The sequence below is a fragment of the Pseudorasbora parva genome, chromosome 4 (genome assembly GCF_024679245.1).
Source record: "Pseudorasbora parva isolate DD20220531a chromosome 4, ASM2467924v1, whole genome shotgun sequence".
Lineage (NCBI taxonomy): Eukaryota > Metazoa > Chordata > Actinopteri > Cypriniformes > Gobionidae > Pseudorasbora > Pseudorasbora parva.
In genome coordinates, this window is record NC_090175.1 from 4,765,975 (window position 1) to 4,787,547 (window position 21,573).

Here is a 21,573-nt window from a genome sequence, read left to right on the forward strand (position 1 = left end):
AGCTTCCTTGTGGACGGAGCTCTGGAGTGAAGGATGGTCTCAACGACCTCGGCCGAGAGACCCTCCTCTATGAGCCTGGCCCCCTCAGAGGCCAAGCCCATAGTTTCCACATCTCTGGGCATGGGTGCAGGAATCTCCCGCCCGCCTGAGAGAGTAGATCCCTCCTGGTCGGAATCTCCATCGGAGAGCCTTCCAAGAGAGATATCAGGTCCGAAAACCAGATTCTGGTCGGCCAGTACGGAGCCACTAGAAGTACCTGGGCCCCGTCCCGGCGTACCCTCTCCAGAACTCCTGGAAGCAAGACAATCGGGGGGAAGGCGTACAGGGGTAGCCTCGGCCACTCCTGTACCATGGCATCCAACCCCAGCGGGGCTGGATGGGACAGAGAAAACCACTGCGGCCAGTGAGAATTCTCCTCCGAAGCAAATAGATCTATCTCTGCCTTCCCATATACCTTCCATAGGAGCTCCACCACCTCTGGGTGGAGTCTCCATTCCCCGGGCCTCGGCCCCTGCCTCGACAGGTGTCTGCTTCCTGATTCAGGACCCCCGGGATATATACTGCTCTGACTGACAGCAATTTCCCTTGGGCCCACAGGGGGATCCGATGTGCCAATTTGTCCAACGGACGGGACCTCAGACCCCCCTGATGATTTATATAGGCGACCACCGATGTGTTGTCTGTCCTGACTAACACATGGTGGCCCCTGAGGTCGGGCAGAAACTGTTTCAATGCAAGAAACACTGCGAGCATCTCTAGCCGATTTATGTGCCAGTGCCGCTGATGTTCCTGCCATAGACCCTGGGATGAGTGACCACTCATGGTCGCCCCCCAGCCCATGAGAGAGGCATGTGTCGTTAGCGTTATACGTCGAACATGAGCCCCCAACACGGGACCCTGAGATAAAAACCCCGGGTTTTTCCACATGACCAGAGCACGTAGGCATCGCCGCGTGACTTTGATCGTGCGGAGCGGATTTCCCCTCGGGGAGAACCCTTTTGTTTTGAGCCACCACTACAGTGGCCTCATGTACAGTAGGCCAAGAGGTATTACGTTGGACGTTGCTGCCATGAGACCTAACAGTTTCTGGAACTGCTTCACAGTGACGGCCCGGTCTAGCTTCTGCTCTTTGACTGCTGCCAGGATCGATGCTATGCGTGTTGGCGATAATTGCGCCCGCATAATTACCGAATCCCAGTCCACGCCTAAAAAAGTGGTTCTCTGAGCCGGAGAAAGCACACTCTTCTTGGCGTTCAGCCTCAACCCCAATTTCGACATGTGTGCGAGAACAGCATCTCGATGCTGAACCGCCATCTGTTCTGTATTCGCTAGAATAAAGCCAGTCGTCGATATAATTTAGTATGCGGATGCCCTGCAGACGCAACGGCGCCAGCTGCATCCACACACTTGGTGAATATGCGGGGTGACAGAGCTAGACCGAAAGGAAGTACACGATATTGGTATGCCTCTCCCCCGAAGGCAAACCTCCGGAACTTCCTGTGATGTGGAAGGATGGAGACAAAATAGGCATCTTTGAGGTCTATGGTGACAAACCAATCCTCCGATTTGATCTGCGACACAATCTGTCTGAGTGTGAGCATCTTGAACTTGAGCTTGGCCACTGAGCGATTTAAGAGATGCAGATCTAATATCGGGCGTAAGCCCCCATCCTTCTTTGGCACGATGAAGTAACGGCTATAAAACCCAGACTCCCTGCCGGGAGGAGGAACCCTTTCTATAGCCCCCTTTCGCAGGAGTGTCTCTACTTCCTGTGCCCTCACCAGAGCCTGCTCCGGGCCCACCTCTGTAGGTAGGACACCGCTGAAAGGAGGTGGCCGCCTTTTAAATTGAATGGCATACCCCCTTTCGATTATCTGCAGGACCCAACGAGATATATTTGATAGACGTTTCCATTAGTCTAGAAAATCTACTAAGGGAACCAGCCTCTCGAGGCTGGCCTCTGGTGTACTTTGAACAGCAAGAACAGTGCCCTGAAGCGGCGGACCGGCAGGGAACGACTGACTTGACTGCTCGGGAGCCCCCCGAAGGGGGAGCGGACCACCCTCGAGTGGCCCGCGGGGACCGTCTGCGCCCCGGCATTGCGGCGGGATTGGCAGCGCGGCCCCCAGAGGGCGCTGCAGGACAATGGGTACCGTAGGCAGAGGTAAACACCGTTTCCCTTCGGAGGGGACTACCCTCAGCGTCCTTTTGTTTCCCCTGCCCTCCGAGGAGGGGGCGGACCACCCTCAGGTGGCCCGCGGAGACCCTCTGCACCCCGACATTGCGGCGGGGTTGGCAGCGCGGCCCCTTGAGGGTACCGAAGGAAGACGGGTACCGTATGCTGAGGTAAGCACCGTCTTCCCACGGAGGGGAAACTAAGGGAACCAGCCTCTCGAGGCTGGCCTCTGGTGTAATTTGAGCAGCGAGTGCAGTGCCCTGAAACGGTGAACCGGCAGGGAACACCTGACCTGACTGCTCGCATGCCCTCCGAGGAGGGGGCGGACCACCCTCAGGTGGCCCACGGAGACCCTCTGCGCCCTGACATTGCGGCGGGGTTAGCAGCGCGGCCCCCTGTGGGCACCGAAGGAAGATGGGTACCGTGTGCTGAGGTAAGCACCGATTTCCTTCGGAGGGGAAATGCCAGGGACGATGCAGCTGAAGGTGAGAGATAGCTCGCAAGCGTCTCTTCGATCTTCGGCATCGCCCCATAACCATAGTGTCTCAGCCCAAATATATTACTATATGCAGATGTATGTGGGCTGAACACTCTATATGATACCGGTTTCCTCCATGACCTAGACACCTCGGTGTGCAGGTCAGGGAAGAACGGCAGGACGTTGATGCTTTGCACGAGAGGGCAGGAATCGCTCATCTAATTTCGTTTTCTCTGATTTCGATGGGATTCAGATATTTCAGCCAGCCAGTCGTTTCTTATTTTTATATTTAACCTGGCCACAGCTCTCTTGAGAACCTCAACTCACTAGCGGGTGACTGAAGTGGCGAGTCTTCAGTCGCGATGCTCTCAATGTCCACCTCCTCAGAGCTGGATAGTTGGAGCACCGGTGCCCCGCCCGGGGAGGAAGAGACCGCAGAGCGGGCTTCCAAACCCCGAGACGAGACACTGGACGATACAGGTGAGGGCTGAGATAAGGCTGGGCCCGTCTCAAACCCCTCTGTAAAGTCCATGTGTGAACCCCACGACTGAAGCCACCGCTCTGCCTCGGCAGCAGCGGGACCGAGCCGCGGGGAACACGAGCCGAAGCACCCTCCTCCAAGAGTGCCCGGCGGGAGCGCAGCATTCTTAACGGAAGCCGTTCAAAAAATGCTCGCAAGCGGCCCTCAAGGGCTGCCTGAGCGTGCTGCGCTCCCTAACAGCCATACACAATGAGTGTGTTTCCCACACGCAATATATATATTTTGAGGGCAGGGATGAACACACTGTGAAATGCTGTTCACTCGCCATAATCTCCTTTTTCTCTTTATGTTATAAAATATATATCAGATATATTTAACAAAGGTGGAAAATTCTCTCTAATGGACAGACAAAAACACCAAATAGACAGACAGGTTCACACAGATTGCTTACTGAAGGCACAGAAGCTGGTTCCTGTTTGTGTTCGCGGACCTTTCATAGTCTCCGGTCGATGATGTCATCACGTCGGCGACGTCATCACGTCGGCGACGTCATCACGTCGGCGACGATCGATCTCCCGATGGATTGGTTCTACACGCGCTTCACGACGCATTAACGCAGAGGCGTTCTCACAGCGTTTCGACGCAGCTCGAGTTCCCCGAAAGGGAACATATGTTAACATCCATATGCTAATATTTGGGCTATTTGCAGAAAATCTGCCAGTGTGCAACAGGGGATAAAAATAAAGCTGTATGTACACCTCGGTCTATTAAAGTCACTGGCGAACTTCTGTGTACGTGTGCGAAGAGAAGGTCAAGGAAAATTTTGTGAGCAAAAGCATTGAAATATATATTTTCTCTTGCATGTCTTTTTCAATCACCATGTCCTTTTAGGTGCTTTGTATTATACAACATTAGCTGAGAAATCCTTTTGATTAGTGATGTACATTGAGACCGTCTCCACGGGATGTGCATGTGGTCTTCATTATGGGCCGGCACTTGTGTGTGGGTGAACTGATTCTGGATGAGGTAATTTCCTGTCCCAGCCACCTCTACCACTCACCCATTCCTGTTGCTCTTCTTTTTTTGCCAGTAAACTGAAGGCAAAACTTCTCTTAAAGATGTCAAAATATGACTTGTCTGTCTGCAGTCAAAGTGTCGACATCCAGTCTTATGCAATATAAGTTCCCATACTGAGTGTCTTGCTCAATAATTCTTCAGAAATACACAGTAAAGGGTATAAAAACATAATAAATGCATGTTTAAAATCTTTTTATTAGGGAATCTAACAATTTGACAATCATTGTTACATACCTTTTAAGATTCCTCATTAAAAGTTCATATATTAAATGTCTTGTTCCAGGAATAAAAGGTATGTAGTTTAAAAACCCACTTATATTTTTTATTACACGATTCATGGATTAATCAAAGTGGAGGACAAACTTCTTCATATTGTTAAACATGTAATAATAACAATAAATGCCATTGTGATAAAAAGTTGTCTAAAGTTGCTTGTGTGTGGAGGAGTCAAAAAAGAGGAAGACATATTTTCTGTCTGTGCAAGCATTTTAAAATAAACTGTGTGTAACCATGATAAAGTCATCAGTTTAACTCCTGCTGGAGACACTCACCAGAACCCGGTAAGAGTTACGCTGGTATATATGTCAATATAGTTTGGGTTATACTGTTGTAGAAACCACTGATCTATTCAACAGGAAATAGTCTCACTGAAAAATGATTTATGGAAATGTTTTAAAGCTTAAGCTTGTGTATTATAACGATCATTGTGTGTTATACTCTATTATTGTTTTAGCAGTGATGTCATTGATAATGGCTCCGCCTCTTCCTCTGGTGTTTCTGCTCATGATTCACGGTGAGTCGCTCCTGCTGGAGAATATTTTAATCTTCTTTAGTCTTCTTTAAGTCTTTCTTTCAAATCACAGATCTTTAACAGAAGTCTGGTAGTCACTGAACCCTCTGTTAAAAAACCCTTTCACAAACACATGTCTGTTAAAAAACGTAAACATCAGTCAAAGCTAAATAATAATTAAAAAAAATAAAAAATAGCTGCAGCTAAATGTTTAAATTATTTACATTGCGATTAACTCTTTCCTCGCCAGCGTTTAAAAAACAAAGGACCATTTGACCAATTTCACATAAATTTAATAGAGCATAGAATATTTTATTTTATGAATATCTGAGCATACAATATACAGAAAGAAAGAGCTGACCCTCTTCTTTTAAACAAACAAACACATTTTGTTATTGTAGCTTAATGCATTCCTTTTTTTATCAAGTTTCATTAAAAAAGCAAAATTTTTAACAAAAAGCTGAGAAAATCACACTTTTGTGAAGACAGAATATCTCCAGATCAGATTCAGAGATGATCAAACACAGATGAGGAGATCGAGTCCATCTACACCTCTAATGCTTCAGTCCTGCTCCTCATCCTGCTCCTCATCTCATTCTCTAACATTAGATAGATTAGATTTATATGATGATTAATGATCAGAGATGATCAGACACAGATGAGGAGATCGAGTCCATCTACACCTCTAATGCTTCAGTCCTGCTCCTCATCCTGCTCCTCATCTCATTCTCTAACATTAGATAGATTAGATTTATATGATGATTAATGATCAGAGATGATCAGACACAGATGAGGAGATCGAGTCCATCTACACCTCTAATGCTTCAGTCCTGCTCCTCATCCTGCTCCTCATCTCATTCTCTAACATTAGATAGATTAGATTTATATGATGATCAATGATCAGAGATGATCAAACACAGATGGGGAGATCGAGTCCATCTACACCTCTAATGCTTCAGTCCTGCTCCTCATCCTGCTCCTCATCTCATTCTCTAACATTAGATAGATTAGATTTATATGATGTTTAATGTTGATGATCATGTTATTTTGCATATGCATATTTTGCATCCGCTTACATGCGATCGCTTGTTTTACTGCGTTTTGCTCGTGTGTGTTTTGATCAGGAGATTCAGTACTCCTTCAGGAGACTCCCTAGCATCTTACAGTGAAAACTCTGTGTTAAGTGGGGAAAGAGTTAATGAACAATATGAATATGTGCATCATTAATTATGTTTTTTTTTGTTTGTTTGTTTTTTGTAATATCCACAAAAAAAAAAAAAAAAAAAAAACGTAATATGATGAACATAAGGGGTCAATAATTATGTAGAAATCATTTTTGTCTGAAGTATCCCTTTAATGTGTGTTTCAGGGGTTTCTAGTGCTGGTTGGGGTGTGAGTTACAGTCCTTCACACATCTGTGCAGTAAAGGACTCAACAGTGATAATGAGCTGCTCTTATACATACCCTACTGGAGATCAGATCATGAAAGTGTTCTGGACAAACACACTGGTAAAAGATAATGACGAGTTTCCAGATCTGTCTGAGGACCCTGAATACAGTCAGAGGCTTCAGTATCTGGGAGATAAACAGAAGAGCTGCACCGTCAGACTGAGTAATGTGACACTGAAGGATTCACACGAGTACTTTTTCAGATTCATCACTGATAAAGCTGATGGGATATGGATTGGTTATCCAGGAGTGACTCTTACTGTCACAGGTGAGTTTGATGAGGTTTATCTCTTCTTCTGTGCATTATGTTGAATAATAATCAGTGTATGACAGCAGCACTAGATATAATGTGTGTGTTGTGTTCAGATCTTCAGGTGGAGTCTCCTGAGAGAGTGACAGAGGGAGATTCAGTCCGTCTGACATGTAAAAGCAGCTGCACTCTGACTGACAGAGCAACATTCATCTGGTCCAGAAACTCACAGCCATTAACTGAGAGAAGAGACGGAAACAATGAACTCCTGCTGCAGTCAGTCAGAAGAGAGGATGCAGGCAGATATAGCTGTGCTGTACACGGACACACTCACACATCGCCTGGTGTTCATCTCAATGTCATGTGTGAGTATGAATTTTATTTTGTGGATGTGTAGCCCAGTGGTAAACATGGGCATTATAGTGTAATGGAAACTGGGTGGGTTATGTTTATCCATTTTACTCTCAGAAACGAGTCACATGACTATTAAAAAGTAAACATTTATTTACTTTACATAACTAATAGGGGGTATCTTATTCTTATTCTAAAATAAGTAAATATTAAATAATTTTACATAATTAAAAGGGGATCAAAGTTTGGTAACTTAATTTCAAGATAGTGATTAAAACGTCTCAGGTTACGTATGTAACCCTAGTTCCCTGAGGGAACAAGACGCTGCGTCGAAACGCTGTGAGAACGCCTCTGCGTTAATGCGTCGTGAAGCGCCTGTAGAACCATTCCATCGGAAAAAAGATCGATCGTCGGCGTGATGACGTCATCGACCGGAAGCTATAAAACGTCCGTGAAAACAAACAGGAACTAACTTCTGATAAAGCCTGAAGTAAGTGATCACGGACACGCCGGGAGTATGGCAGAGCGACGCAGCGTCTCGTTCCCTCAGGGAACTAGGGTTACATACGTAACCTGAGACGTTCCCTTTCGGGGAACTCGAGCTGCGTCGAAACGCTGTGAGAACGCTTATACCCACATCGCCATAGGACCAAGTGTCTCGTATGTGTGAAGCCGAAGCGCACACGGTTACGAGAGTACCTGTGCCCCTACTGTAGATGCCAGGTCTAGTTCGTAGAACCTGACGAAGGTAGAAGGAGACGACCATCCGGCCGCGTTACATATATCATGGAGGGAAGCCCCCGACAAAAGTGCTTTAGAAGCAGCCATACCCCTGGTTGAGTGCGCCCGGACAGCCAGTGGAGATGGCTGCCCGGTAGCTTCATAAGCAAGTGAGATGGCCTCGACCACCCACTTGCTCATCCTCTGCTTGGATACTGGAGCCCCCTTCTTAGGGGGTCCAAAGCAAACAAACAATTGTTCAGTTTTTCTCCACAGGGCAGCTCTGTGGACATAAGTATCCAGTGCCCTCACAGGACACAGCAGATTTAACCTTTCCTGGTCTGACGTCATAAATGGAGGAGGACAGAAGGCTTGTAGAGTGATGGGGCCCCGTGGGCTCGTAGGAACCTTGGGGACATAACCCGGCCTGGGATGTAGAAATGCTTTCACCATCCCTGGCGCAAACTCTAGACATGAGGGCCCTACTGACAGGGACTGAATATCTCCTATCCTTTTAAGGGATGAAATGGCCAAAAGGAAGATAGTTTTCAAGGTGAGGAACTTATCCGAAACCTCCTCTAGAGGTTCGAACGGAGGTCCGGACAAGCCCCTCAAAACAATGGCCAAGTCCCATGCCGGGACCCTCGAGTGCATAACTGGCCTCAACCTTAATGTGCCACGAAGGAAGCGTGTAATTAGAGGGTGTCTTCCCAAAGACACTCCACTGCAAGGGACGTGGACAGCACCCAAGGCCGCCACGTACACCTTAAGTGTGGAGGGGGTCAACCCTGCAGAGAACCTCTCCTGCAGGAACTCCAGCACTGTACCAACCGGGCAGTTAACTGGGTCCCACTGGCGTTCTCTGCACCATGCTGAGAAAAGTCTCCATTTCAAAGCGTACAGCTTCCTTGTGGACGGAGCTCTGGAGTGTAGGATGGTCTCTACGACCTCGGCCGAGAGACCCTCCTCTATGAGCCTAGCCCCCTCAGAGGCCAGGCCCACAGTTTCCACATCTCTGGGCGTGGGTGCAGGAATCTCCCGCCCGCCTGAGAGAGTAGATCCCTCCTGGTCGGAATCTCCATCGGAGAGCCTTCCAGGAGAGATATCAGGTCCGAAAACCATACTCGGGTCGGCCAGTTCGGAGCCACTAGAAGTACCTGGGCCCCGTCCCGGCGTACCCTCTCCAGAACTCCTGGAAGCAAGACAATCGGGGGGAAGGCGTACAGAGGCAGCCTCGGCCACTCCTGTACCATGGCATCCAGCCCCAGTGGGGCCGGATGGGTCAGAGAAAAAACACTGCGGGCAGTGAGAGTTCTCCGCCGAAGCGAACAGGTCTATCTCTGCTTTCCCATAAACCTTCCAAAGGAGCTCCACCACCTCTGGGTGGAGTCTCCATTCCCCGGGCCTCGGCCCCTGTCTCGACAGGCTGTCTGCTTCCTGGTTCAGGGCCCCCGGGATATATACTGCCCTGATTGACAGCAATTTCCCTTGGGCCCACAGGAGGATCCGATGTGCCAATTTGTCCAACGGACGAGACCTCAGACCCCCCTGGTGATTTATATAGGCCACCACGGACGTGTTGTCTGTTCTGACTAGTACATGGTGGCCCCTGAGGTCGGGCAGGAACTGTTTCAATGCAAGAAACACTGCGAGCATCTCTAGCCGATTTATGTGCCAGTGCCGCTGATGTTCCTGCCATAGACCCTGGGATGAGCGACCACTCATGGTCGCCCCCCAGCCCGTGAGAGAGGCGTCTGTCGTTAGCGTTACGCGACGAACATGAGCCCCCAACACGGGACCCTGAGATAAAAACCCCGGGTTTTTCCACATGACCAGAGCACGTAGGCATCGCCGCGTGACTTTGATCGTGCGGAGCGGATTTCCCCTCGGGGAGAACCCTTTTGTTTTGAGCCACCACTGCAGTGGCCTCATGTACAGTAGGCCAAAAGGTATCACGTTGGACGCTGCTGCCATGAGACCTAACAGTTTCTGGAACCGTTTCACAGTGACGGCTCGGCCTAGCTTCTGTTCTTTGGCGGCTGCCAGGATCGATGCTATGCGTGTTGGCGATAATTGCGCCCGCATAATTACCGAATCCCAGTTCACACCTAGAAAAGTGGTTCTCTGAGCCGGAGAAAGCACACTCTTCTTGGCGTTCAGCCTCAACCCCAGCTTCGACATATGGGCGAGAACAGCATCTCGATGCTGAACCGCCATCTGCTCTGTATTCGCTAGAATCAGCCAGTCGTCGATATAGTTCAGTATGCGGATGCCCTGTAGACGCAGCGGCGCCAGAGCTGCATCCACAAACTTGGTGAACGTGCGGGGTGACAGTGCTAGACCGAAGGGAAGTACACGATATTGGTATGCCTCTCCCCCGAAGGCAAACCTCAGGAACTTCCTGTGATGTGGAAGGATGGAGACATGAAAATACGCATCTTTGAGGTCTATGGTGACAAACCAATCCTCCGATCTGACCTGCGCTACAATCTGTCTGAGTGTAAGCATCTTGAATTTGAGCTTGGCCACCGAGCGATTCAATAGCCGCAGATCTAATATCGGGCGTAAGCCCCCATCCTTCTTCGGCACGATGAAGTAACGGCTGTAAAAGCCAGACTCCCTGCTGGGAGGGGGAACCCTCTCTATAGCCCCTTTTTGCAGGAGTGTCTCTACTTCCTGTGCCATTACCAGAGCCTGCTCCGGGCCCACCTCTGTAGGTAGGACACCGCAGAAAGGAGGTGGCCGACTCTTGAATTGAATGGCGTACCCCCTTTCTACTATCTGCAGGACCCAACGAGATATATTTGATAGACGTTTCCATTCGTCTAGAAAATCTACTAAGGGAACCAGCCTCTCGAGGCTGGCCTCTGGTGTATTTTGAGCAACAAATACAGTGCCCTGAAGCGGCGGACCGGCAGGGAACGACTGACTTGACTGCTCGGGGGCCCCCCGGAGGGGGTGCGGACCACCCTCGGGTGGCCCGTGGAGACCGACTGCGCCCCGGCATTGCGGCGGGGTTGGCAGCGCGGCCCCCCGAGGGTGCCGTAGGGAAGCGGGTACCGTTAGCAGGGGTAAACACCGCTTCCCTATGGGGGGAACCACCCTCAGCGTCCTGACGCTTCTGGCGTCAGGAACGCTTCGACGAGGCCTTCTTGGCGATCAGGACTGTCCGCAGATCAGCCCTGCCCCTCGAAGGCCTCGCCTGAGAGCGCCGCCCCCCGTCCCCGCGCTGAGGGGGAGCTCGAGCGGCGACGCTCTGCTTTTGTTGTGACCTGTGAGCGGAGCTCGTACTCGGCTTGGGCTGCCTGATGTCAGCGGCAGCCCCAGGGACCTGGACCCGGAGAGGGAGAAACTGCTTTAGCGCCGCAGCTTGTTTTTCTTTGACTCCTGGAACCTCTCGGTGACAGTGTGTACTGCGTCACCGAAGAGGCCACCAGGAGACAGCGGCGCGTCGAGCAGAAAGCTCTTCTCCCTCTCCTTGATTTCGGTGGGGTTGAGCCATAAATGTCTCTCCGTAGCCACCAATGCTGCCATAGAGCGGCCAACACATCTGGCCGTCTCTTTGGTGGCCCGGAGAGTCAGATCAGCTGCTGTTCTCAACTCATTTATGACATCACCCCCCACTTCATCGCGTCCATCTAAGTCCCTGAGCAGGTCAGCCTGATACGCCTGCATTATCGCCATGGTGTGTAGGCATGCAGCAGCCTGACCTGCCGCCGAGTACGCTTTGCCCACCAGTGCCGACGTTGTTTTCAATGGTCTGGTGGGCAAAGTCGGGGCCTTTAGGGACGATGCCGAGGAAGGCGAGAGATGGCTCGCGAGCGTCTCTTCAACCTTTGGCATCGCCCCATAACCGTAGTGCTTCAGCCCCATGATGTTGCTATAGACCGAAGTCTGAGGGCTGAACACACGGTATGATGCCGGTCTCCTCCATGATGTTGCCACCTCGGTGTGCAAATCATGGAAGAATGGCAGGCCCCGCCGCTGAGGTTCTGAAGCGCGAGCGGGCAGGAATCTCTCATCTAATTTACTAGATCTTCTCTTTCCTGCCTCAGATCTCTCTACGGGCCAGTCAATATTTAATCTGGCCACGGCTCGCGTTAGAACCTCAACGAGCTCCTCACTCGCAGGGGACTGAAGTGGCGAATCTTCAGTCGCGATGCTCTCAACGTCCACCTCCTCGGAGCTGGATAGTTGGAGCACCGGCGGCTCTCTCGGGGGGGAAGAAACCGCAATGCGTGCTTCCAAGCCCTGAGAAGAGCCGCTGGATGGAGCAGGTGAGGGCAGAGATAAGGCAGTGCCCGTCTCAAACCCCTCTGCAACCTCCAATTGTGAACCCCACGACTGCAGCCTCCGCTCTGCCTCGGCAGCAGCGGGACCAGAGCCGCGGGGAACACGAGCCGAGGCACCCTCCTCGAAGAGTGCCCGGCGGGAGCGCAGCGTTCTCAGTGGCATACGCTCACAGTGCTCGCAAGCAGCCCCCTCGAGGGCTGCCTGGGCATGCTGCGCTCCCAAGCATGCAACACAGAGAAGATGTGTGTCCCCGCCCGTGATGTAGCGTGGGCAGGGAGGAACACACTTTCTGAAATTGCTGCTTTCACTCGCCATTTCTATCTATTTTATTTTCTCTTTTTTCTGTTAATATATGAAATATTTAACAAAAGGGTGGAAAATCTCTGATAATAGACAGACAAAAACACCAAATAGACAGACAGGTTCACACAGATCGCTTACTGAAGGCACAGAAGCTAGTTCCTGTTTGTTTTCACGGACGTTTTATAGCTTCCGGTCGATGACGTCATCACGCCGACGATCGATCTTTTTTCCGATGGAATGGTTCTACAGGCGCTTCACGACGCATTAACGCAGAGGCGTTCTCACAGCGTTTCGACGCAGCTCGAGTTCCCCGAAAGGGAACTAAGTTTAAAGTTTATATTATTTAGCTAAATAATATTACCAAAGGTCTTATGCAGTTAGCCTTTTATTACTTTATTCTTAATGTTTTTATTGGTCATTTGGGTATTCATCAGGCTTGTGCACCATTCAGAATTGAATTGAGAATGATTTCAAAATTCCAATTCAATTCTTGAATTTGAACTGAATTTGAGTTGATGTCAAAAACAGGATGTAGAATTACAATTCGAATTTAAAATAGAAATAAGATTACTTGTTTATTTTAAGAGAATTATCTCAATTATGCAGTTTTATTTAGAGACCCCATTGATAATTAGTAGTAGTAGTTGGTAGAATTACAATTCAAATTTAAATTAAAGGAAGCAGAATTTAAATTCAGGAAAAAATAATAGTATAGTAATTCATATACATGTCCACCTTGCCATAGCAGCTTCATCTGCAGCTGTTGAGAGAATCTTTGGTGTTGCAGGAAAGATCTTCAGAGCAGAATGCTGCAGACTCAATGATAAAACATTAGAGGAGTGATCGAGAATAAGATCATCAGTGTTGCTCAGGGAGTTTTGCACTGGAATGAATGATAACTGCATTTACAATAATTCTGTGTTATTTTATTACTTTGAAATTAAAATAACATTGGAACAAAACTAATTAAACAAGATTGAGGGGGTAATTTATTTAAATTAATCATTATCTAAATTTTAGAACAAAATGTATGCAGGTTTGAGGAGTGACACTGTAAAACACATAATCATGGGCCTTGTAATTTTCTAAAACAATAAAAATAGTGTGTATATTTTTATATTATTACTATTAGTATTATTATTAATAATAAAAAAAATGTTATTAATTGTTAATAACAATAATTGTTATTAATTAGAAATAAAACCAATATATACACTTTCTTAATTTTTTTAAGGAAATGTAAGCAGTTTTGAGGCTCAAATTGAGGAACCGATTAAGCTGATAAAGTTAAGGAAAATATGATTTCTTGTTTGTTTTAAGATAATTTGCTCACTGATATACACTCTAAAAATGGCTGTGTTAAAAACAACCCAAATGGCAACCCAGCGCTGGGTAAATATTGGACAGGACACATGCTGGGTTAAATTATCCCAGTGGCATTTTAACCCAGCGGGCTGGGCTGTTGAGAAAACCCAAAATGTAGTACATTATTTTTCCATTAATGGATTTGCTATTCTGGGGTATTCTTGCTGGGTTGTTCCTAAAAAATCTCCTGTGCATTAATCTACTGTAAAAATAGACAAAGAACATGAAAGAACAAATGAAGAATGCATGTTTAGACTGTTAAAACAATCCTTTTTATTGCTTGACAAATGGTATAATTCACAAATGTGTTAAAATGGGCAACAATGACAACTACAAACCTAATATATTCTGTCAATTTATTCACGTTTAAATCAAACTTTTATTTTGACGGGTTAACGTGACTTTTGGGTGTCTGTGTTCATGCTATGATGACACGTGCCCCCGTCATTCACACAGAGAAGCAAACATGGAAGAGTGATATTTAAATACTATTTAATATACACAGACAGTCTGGAGCCCTGCGTGACGCGACTGAACGCAGCTGCGGGACTGAATATAGTCTACTTGTGAGGCGATGCTATACAGATACTATTGTCACATTTTTACCATTTCAGTATGTACTTGGTATCGAAGTACCGTTATTGTGACATCCCTACATAAAACCATGTGTAATTCTCGTAAGGGGATCATGGTTCCGTGTAATCACAAACTGTATTAATCTAACGTCTCACATGCCGACCTAAACTAACACGAGTCAGTAACTACATTGCATCGGATTCTGAGGTAAAACTTTTGTCGTCTTAACGTCATGTAAGCTTAAGAATGGTTGATGCGAAGAAGAAAAAAAACTATAATTATACTAATTAAAATGATTATTAATGAAAATATATGAACTTATCTTAAAACATCTGCAACCAGTGGCTTTGCCTTTTTGCATTGTCCTCAAAATGACAGTTTGGGAGCGAATTTAACCGAATCAAGGCGGGAAGCACGTGAAACAACCAAGCACTGGGTCAAATCAACAAAGCATTGTGACCCAGCAGGGTTAACCCAATGACTGGAAATTTGAAACCAATGGTGTTTAAAATGTGATCAAAATAAAAACAACAAAAATTACCCAACAGTCTTAACCCAGCATTTTGGGTTAAAAAATAACCCAGCATTATGTAGAGTGTAGTTTTATTTAGAGACCCTATTGATAGTTCCCAGCAAGCTTTGCATATGTCTGGAAATTTATATTAATATTGAAAAGAAGTGTTGTTTAATGTTTTTGAGTGATGGGAAACATCTCTTAATGCACAATGTTCATTTATGTTTGACATTTGAAAGAATTTCTGTTATGTTGAAGTTTTGACCGTTACCATTGTGCAGAAGAGTAGAGCTTATGGTCAGGTTGTGTTGCGAATAACTGCAAGTTTTATGATTATCACTATGAAGCATGTTGCTGTGTTCAATGAGCAATAACTTTGCTAATGCTAGTGAAATAATACGTTTGTTTCTACTTGTGCCAGCATCAAACAGACTATTAACTGAATAACATAAAGTCAAATATAAACAGATCATTTCCATTTACTCTAATATATATATATATATATATATATATATATATATATATATATATATATATATATTTTTTTTTTTTTTTTTTTTTCCAAAGTCAACTTAAATTAAAAAAGCACATTCCACTAATAATATTTAATTCTTCATAAAACCTACTTAAATATGATGTGTAATGTTGTTACCATATATGTTTTTAAAGTAGATACTGTGTACATTTTTTACAGTGTAGATACTGTACGTGTAATGAAATTGAATAATGGACTGTGTAATTTAATAATTACAAAAATAATGTAATTGTTACATTACTGAGGTAAAATGTGTAATTCATTTAGTTACTAATCATATTAAAAGCAAATTGCTTTACATTGATAAAGTAATCCAAACCACGTTTATAATGGGTAACTTATAACAGTAAGCGATTACATTTCCAAAGTAACCATCCTAACACTGAATGTGTGTGAGATTCAACACACTCTTTCTGTTTTGTGACTGTGTGGATTTTATTTGAATTGTCATGAATTTAATTCTACTTCCTGTCATTCCAATTCAAATTCAACTTCCTGTGGGGCGGAGTCAATTCAATCCAAATTCCAATTCATGAATTGAATGGAGGCCGGTTCTGAAATTCTGAATTTTGCACAAGCCTGGTATTCATGCTATATTAGCTGCAGGCACATAAAGACGCATGTAAGGAAGTGCTGGAAGATGTTTTTCCCCCGCACTGAACCCATTTGGATCACGGGACACTCGGATGTTTGAGGGAAAGAAAAGAAGATAGAAAGAGATAGTAAAGCCACTGAAACTGAGAGGGAGGCAAAGAAGAGGACCGCGGACTCGTGACATGGGTGAGCCATGAGACTAAGTGAGAAACGAGGCCGGAGACCCGTCTGACGGAGCGGGAGAGATCGGAGCGAAAGCTGTGATCGGAGGTAGCCGAGCGAGCATAGGCACAGCGGACGTACGCTGGGTGGAGCATGTTAATATTGTGTTATAATTTTGTTTTAGGAGAAGCTTTTATATTTTATATGCTAAATTATTTTATTCAATTAAACAAGGGCATTACCCTAATGTTTTTGCTAAACAAAAAAAAATTCTGGGTCTTATTATTTTTAAAAAGTTTTGTGTCAAAAGGTGTTACAACTCATTATAAACTTTGCCAAAGTCAGGGTAAACAAAGATGAGAACAAAAATACAACAAAAAGACTTTATTTAAATACAAAAATGATTATGAAACATTTAAACAGTATGCTAATGCCATAGAGTCTCAAATAAACAATTAAACAATACCCATTTAACAAAAAAAAAAAGAGGCAGGTTATGATTATAAAACATCACCAGGTAACCATCATCACCTGAACATATTTCTCTTTAGCTTCCTTTACAACTTCAAATGTGTTTTTCCGACACACATTCACAGAAGCCAAAAGAGGCAGATACATAATAAGAGTTAAGAACTCAACTAGTGGAAACACTGATCACCATTACGGTGACTTCAGATGAAACACATTAGAGACAGTCAGTCTGGTTAGTAATGTGTGAAGCTGGTAATGCTGTTTGTGGAGTTGTTTAATCCTCTGATGAGATCTTCAGAGATTTAATGTCTTCTTTTATCTTCAGTTGATTTCATCTAAAGCTGTGGCTGAAGTCAGTTGTAGTTCTTGTGTTTCTGCTCATCTCTTCTTCTGTTTTCTTCGTTCCTTCAGTAATTCTGCTTGTTAACAGGCTTATTAAGGCTGAGATGACTCCATATTTAATACACACAGATTTTGTGGCTCAGTCCAGTTCTGGTTTATTTATTTGCTCTTGGCTGACATGTGGCATTGTTATGGCCTGCTTGTGGCCCAGATCTGGCAAACAGAAGCGGTCCACATGTGCTGTAATTCCACGCAGCATGTGGGCCAGATCTGGGGCGACACAATGTTGCTATGTGGGAATATACATGGTACTGCGTGTTCATGTTTTTCATATTCTTATTTTACATTCATAGTCTTGATATTACATATTTCACCTATGGATCCTCCAGTGAATCCTGTGATTGTCATCAATCCATCTTTAATCTGTTTCAGACCCACCCAGGAGCTTCTCAGTGTCCATCAGTCCATCTGGTGTAATAGTGGAGGGAGATTCAGTGACTCTGAGCTGCAGCAGTGATTCAAACCCTCCTGCTCTGAACTTCAGCTGGTTTAAAGGAGGAACGATTGTAGGATCTGGAAGAATCTACAGCATCTCAAAGATCAGCTCTGATGACAGTGGAGAATACAAGTGCAAGTCCATCAATGAACATGGAGAGAAATACTCTGATGCTGTGACTTTAAACATTATGTGTGAGTTTTATTAATCATAGTGTTATTTAAATGCCATGTGTAACCCGTCTTGTCTTTCTGCGTTGTGTTCTGGGTTGTTCTCAAGTAGACACCGAGGCACGGGCTGTCACAATGCTGTTTATTATCTGCGGTCATAAACAATATGGCAATGAGTGTTGCGTGACATCAGGTTAGCATCTCAGTCAAATCCAGCATTGCTCTGACTGAATTCACATTAACCACATTTAACCTCTTTTCATACAGAAAAGCTACATACATTTGTAATCAAAACAAATACAAAGAAAATATCACAGATATTCCCAATAGAAAAACACATTGTAAATTCCATTTCATAAACTACACATATATTGATTGAGTCATCTCAAACAAATATGCAAAAAAAAAAAAAAAAAAAAAAAACATACCTGCGGTCATAAACAATATGGCAATGAGTGTTGCGTGACATCAGGTTAGCATCTAAAAAGATAGCATCACGTCAATACAATGTTAATGGCCTGCAGAACAGCTAGCTCACCATGTGCTGCAGCAGCTACCGAACTGCATTTAACATATAAAAACACAATATCGCGGCTCGTAGTTCATTAAGACTACTGCAAAATTAACTCATCATCACAGACATTCTTACACAGTGATATGTCAACAAATAAGTGATAATAACAACTTATATATCCGTTTTACTATCGGAGAAACCTGACGTGAACTCACCTCAGTCAAATCCAGCATTGCTCTGACTGAGGTAAGCCTTGCACAATCTGATGACGTCACTCGCACACACTGCACTAACCCGACGCGCAAGCAGAATGAACCCAAAACGAAACAGCCAGTAATACAAAAAGAAATATTTTTGGGTGGAATTCATAAGTATACAAATAAACCTGCTACACACGTTTGAGCTAATGATGGTCCAGTAACTCTTAGCAACAAAAAAGAGGATTAACAATCACAAAACATTAATATTTAATTTTCTTTAATCTGTTTTAGACCCACCGAGGAGCGTCTCAGTGTCCATCAGTCCATCTGGTGTAATAGTGGAGGGAGATTCAGTGACTCTGAGCTGCAGCAGTGATTCAAACCCTCCTGCTCTGAACTTCAGCTGGTTTAAAGGAGGAACGATTGTAGGATCTGGAAGAATCTACAGCATCTCAAACATCAGCTCTGATGACAGTGGAGAATACAAGTGCAAGTCCATCAATGAACATGGAGAGAAATACTCTGATACTGTGACTCTAAACGTCATGTGTAAGTTTTATTAATCATAGTATTATTTAAATGCCATGTTTGAGCTAATGATGGTCAAGTAACTCTTAGCAACAAAAAAGAGCATTAACAATCACGAAACATTAATATTTAATTTTCTTTAATCTGTTTCAGACCCTCCCAGGAGCGTCTCAGTGTTGATGAGTGGATCTGGTGTAATAGTGGAGGGAGATTCAGTGACTCTGAGCTGCAGCAGTGATTCAAACCCTCCTGCTCTGAACTTCAGCTGGTTTAAGGAGAATGAAGCCTCAGCTGTTGGATCTGGACAGAGTTTCAGTGCACTACAGAGTGGACGCTTCTACTGTCAGGCTCACAATCAACATGGATCTCAGAGATCAGACGCTGTAACTGTCACAGGTGTCACAGGTGAGGGTTTTATTAACATGCCATTTTTTATTTGCAGATTTAATAATGATATTCTTTTATAATAATGATGTCTCTTTCAGTTCATCGTAGTCTTGGCTGGCACGTCTGGTTGGGGATTACAGTGGCCTGTTTTGGATCATTCATCATCATCATCATCATCATACTGTACACAATGTAAATAGAAATGTATCAAACAAAGAGTAATACAATTAGTTTTTAACTACTGAAGTACATTTGATTATTAAATGAAACAATGAAATGGCTTGTTTCCATTTCCTGTTCAGCAGTCGGAAGACTGGGATAAACTGTAGATCTGCAATACACGATTATGAGGTGAGATGATCAAAGAACCACAGAATGATATCAATAAATCAGTTAGAGCTTCTTAATACACGTAGAACATGTCTATCATCACACTCATGATTGTATGTGAGCAGAGAGACTCTGGAGCGATTAAACGTTTGATTGTCAAGTTTAAATCTTCTTGTTTTCCTGTAGAACGATGATCCCAGAACAGAAACATATACAGCTCTTGACCTCAAGTCCAGATCACCTGACCTCTACGACACGCTCACAGTAAGTGAAATATCAAAAACTACACAAACAATAGAGTTTGTGCAGGTAATAAACAATCAATGTGTTTTCCCATAGACTGTCCCTCCCAGACCTGCTGTTCTCCAGCCGGGCTCTTCTGAATATGAGAATCTGTAAGTTGGAGATCTTCAGGTCTTCTCAAGATAATCAATAAAGAAAGAAAATGACCTCAGTAGTCAATCTACTAGTCAATAAATACTAAACAGTCTTTTCTTTCCATTACAAACTGGATTATACATGTCATCTTAATGACATAAATCATATTCCTTAAAAAAAAAATATACCCTAGTATATAGCACTTGTAGTTTTGTATCATGACTTGTGTAAATGTGTCTTATTTCTGTTCTAGTCACAGCAAGACACCACGGTAAAATGAAGCAACTTTTTCAAAACTTTTCTCACTTTTTGTTTCATCGCTGGACATGCCCACTTCCAACTATCAGTGAAAGTGAAATGCCTTGAAATGATGTTTCTCAAAGGTCCTGTAGAAAGTAATGGATTATATTCATGTGTGACATGAACAAATAGTCAGCATGTAATTAATAAACACATGTTTTCAATAATATTTTATGCATTTTATCTTTTTTATGTTATTAAAGGGTCTATGTGACAGATTTTTCACTTTATTCCTTTTCAGATAAAACATTGAGTGATACAAATTGACAAATATTCAAGATTCTGTTTCAAATCTGTGCATTAAAGGACAACTCCGGTGAGAAATGAACCTAGGGGTAATTAACAGATGGTTACCGAGTAGATCGTTCTCTGGGATGCGTTTTCATGGAAATCGAATGTAAAGAGTTTTATCTCTAAAAACAGATTAGCTTATAACGCTTGTCTATGGGGCACAGGGTAAGTGAGATTAAATCGCTAGTTAATACCACTAACAAGGCTCAAAATAGCCTCACACTAACACGGTAGCATAATGAGGGTCCCTACATGCAAACCGAAGCATTGAGAACTTTGTAAGAGTACAAACAGTTTAATAAGAAGATAATTTATAAACATAGTGCCTTACGCGTTCACGGACAGGCACCATCTTGGAAAACAGTCTCGACTAATCGATCCACGAGCGCTGCCTGCGGTTATACTTTCGTTTTTTTTATTTATTTTGAAATAAAGTTTTTTGAACGTTCGCAGGTTCCCGTCTCCTTCCTTCCCATCAACAAACTTTATTTCAAAATAAATTAACAAAACGAAAGTAAAACCATGGGCACACCTCAGCAGCTGCTGGTGCTCCTCTGACTGAGAAGATATCTAGTGGTAGTGGTAGTAATTTGGCTGGGCAACTGTTGCCGAAGAAAGTTGATTGCCTTTCCTTTGACATGGCAGAGATAAAACATCTCTTGTGAAACCTCCAACCAGCAGACTCATCCTTCCTACTACTGAAGTGGCTTCCACAAAGGACGCTCATTCACATTCATCTAGTGAAGAGAAGGGTTAGGTATCATGGGTTTTTTAAGATACCGAAGTGAGGCACTGAAATCTGCGTTCCCAACCCTAGTGAAGAGCCTACCTTTTTTAACCTCCCCATAGCCTACATGTCTACATGAGCATCCAACACACATTTCCAGGATCATCTTCCCACTAAACTTTCCGAGCTGCAAGACAAGTCAGTGGGAACAACGGTGGCTTGTGGTTCTCGTGAGGGCTCACTTCATTCTTTGGAGATAGCTCTACTCCCGGTGGATGACACATTAAAAGTGATTTCGGATGGCAGTGGCCACGGTTCCGGGATC

General features: G+C 44.4%; 1 protein-coding gene and 1 long non-coding RNA gene across 2 annotated transcripts; one reads left to right on the forward strand and one right to left on the reverse strand.

Moving 5' to 3' along the window:
* The first annotated feature begins 4,950 nt into the window (after positions 1–4,950).
* On the forward strand, positions 4,951–20,393 carry LOC137072728 (B-cell receptor CD22-like). Its single transcript, XM_067440654.1, has 11 exons — positions 4,951–5,005; positions 6,372–6,719; positions 6,818–7,066; positions 17,360–17,617; positions 18,599–18,856; positions 18,989–19,240; positions 19,321–19,414; positions 19,525–19,573; positions 19,739–19,816; positions 19,892–19,947; positions 20,184–20,393. Exons 1-11 carry the CDS (start codon positions 4,951–4,953, stop codon positions 20,203–20,205), a joined length of 1,719 nt encoding a protein of 572 aa, XP_067296755.1. The 3' UTR covers positions 20,206–20,393.
* Positions 17,722–18,074, reverse strand: LOC137073842 (uncharacterized). The gene is made up of 2 exons (XR_010904801.1): positions 18,022–18,074; positions 17,722–17,794 (listed from the first exon to the last, which is right to left on the reverse strand). It is a non-coding gene; the product is annotated as an uncharacterized lncRNA (long non-coding RNA).
* Positions 20,394–21,573: the final 1,180 nt, after the last annotated feature.

Coding starts and splice junctions, on each gene's coding strand:
- LOC137072728 (XM_067440654.1), top strand. CDS start 4,951: ATGTCATTGATAATGGCTCCGCCTCTTCCTCTGGTGTTTCTGCTCATG. Junction 7,067..17,359: donor TGTTCATCTCAATGTCATGT/GTGAGTATGAAT, acceptor AATCTGTTTCAG/ACCCACCCAGGAGCTTCTCA. Junction 19,241..19,320: donor AACTGTCACAGGTGTCACAG/GTGAGGGTTTTA, acceptor TGTCTCTTTCAG/TTCATCGTAGTCTTGGCTGG.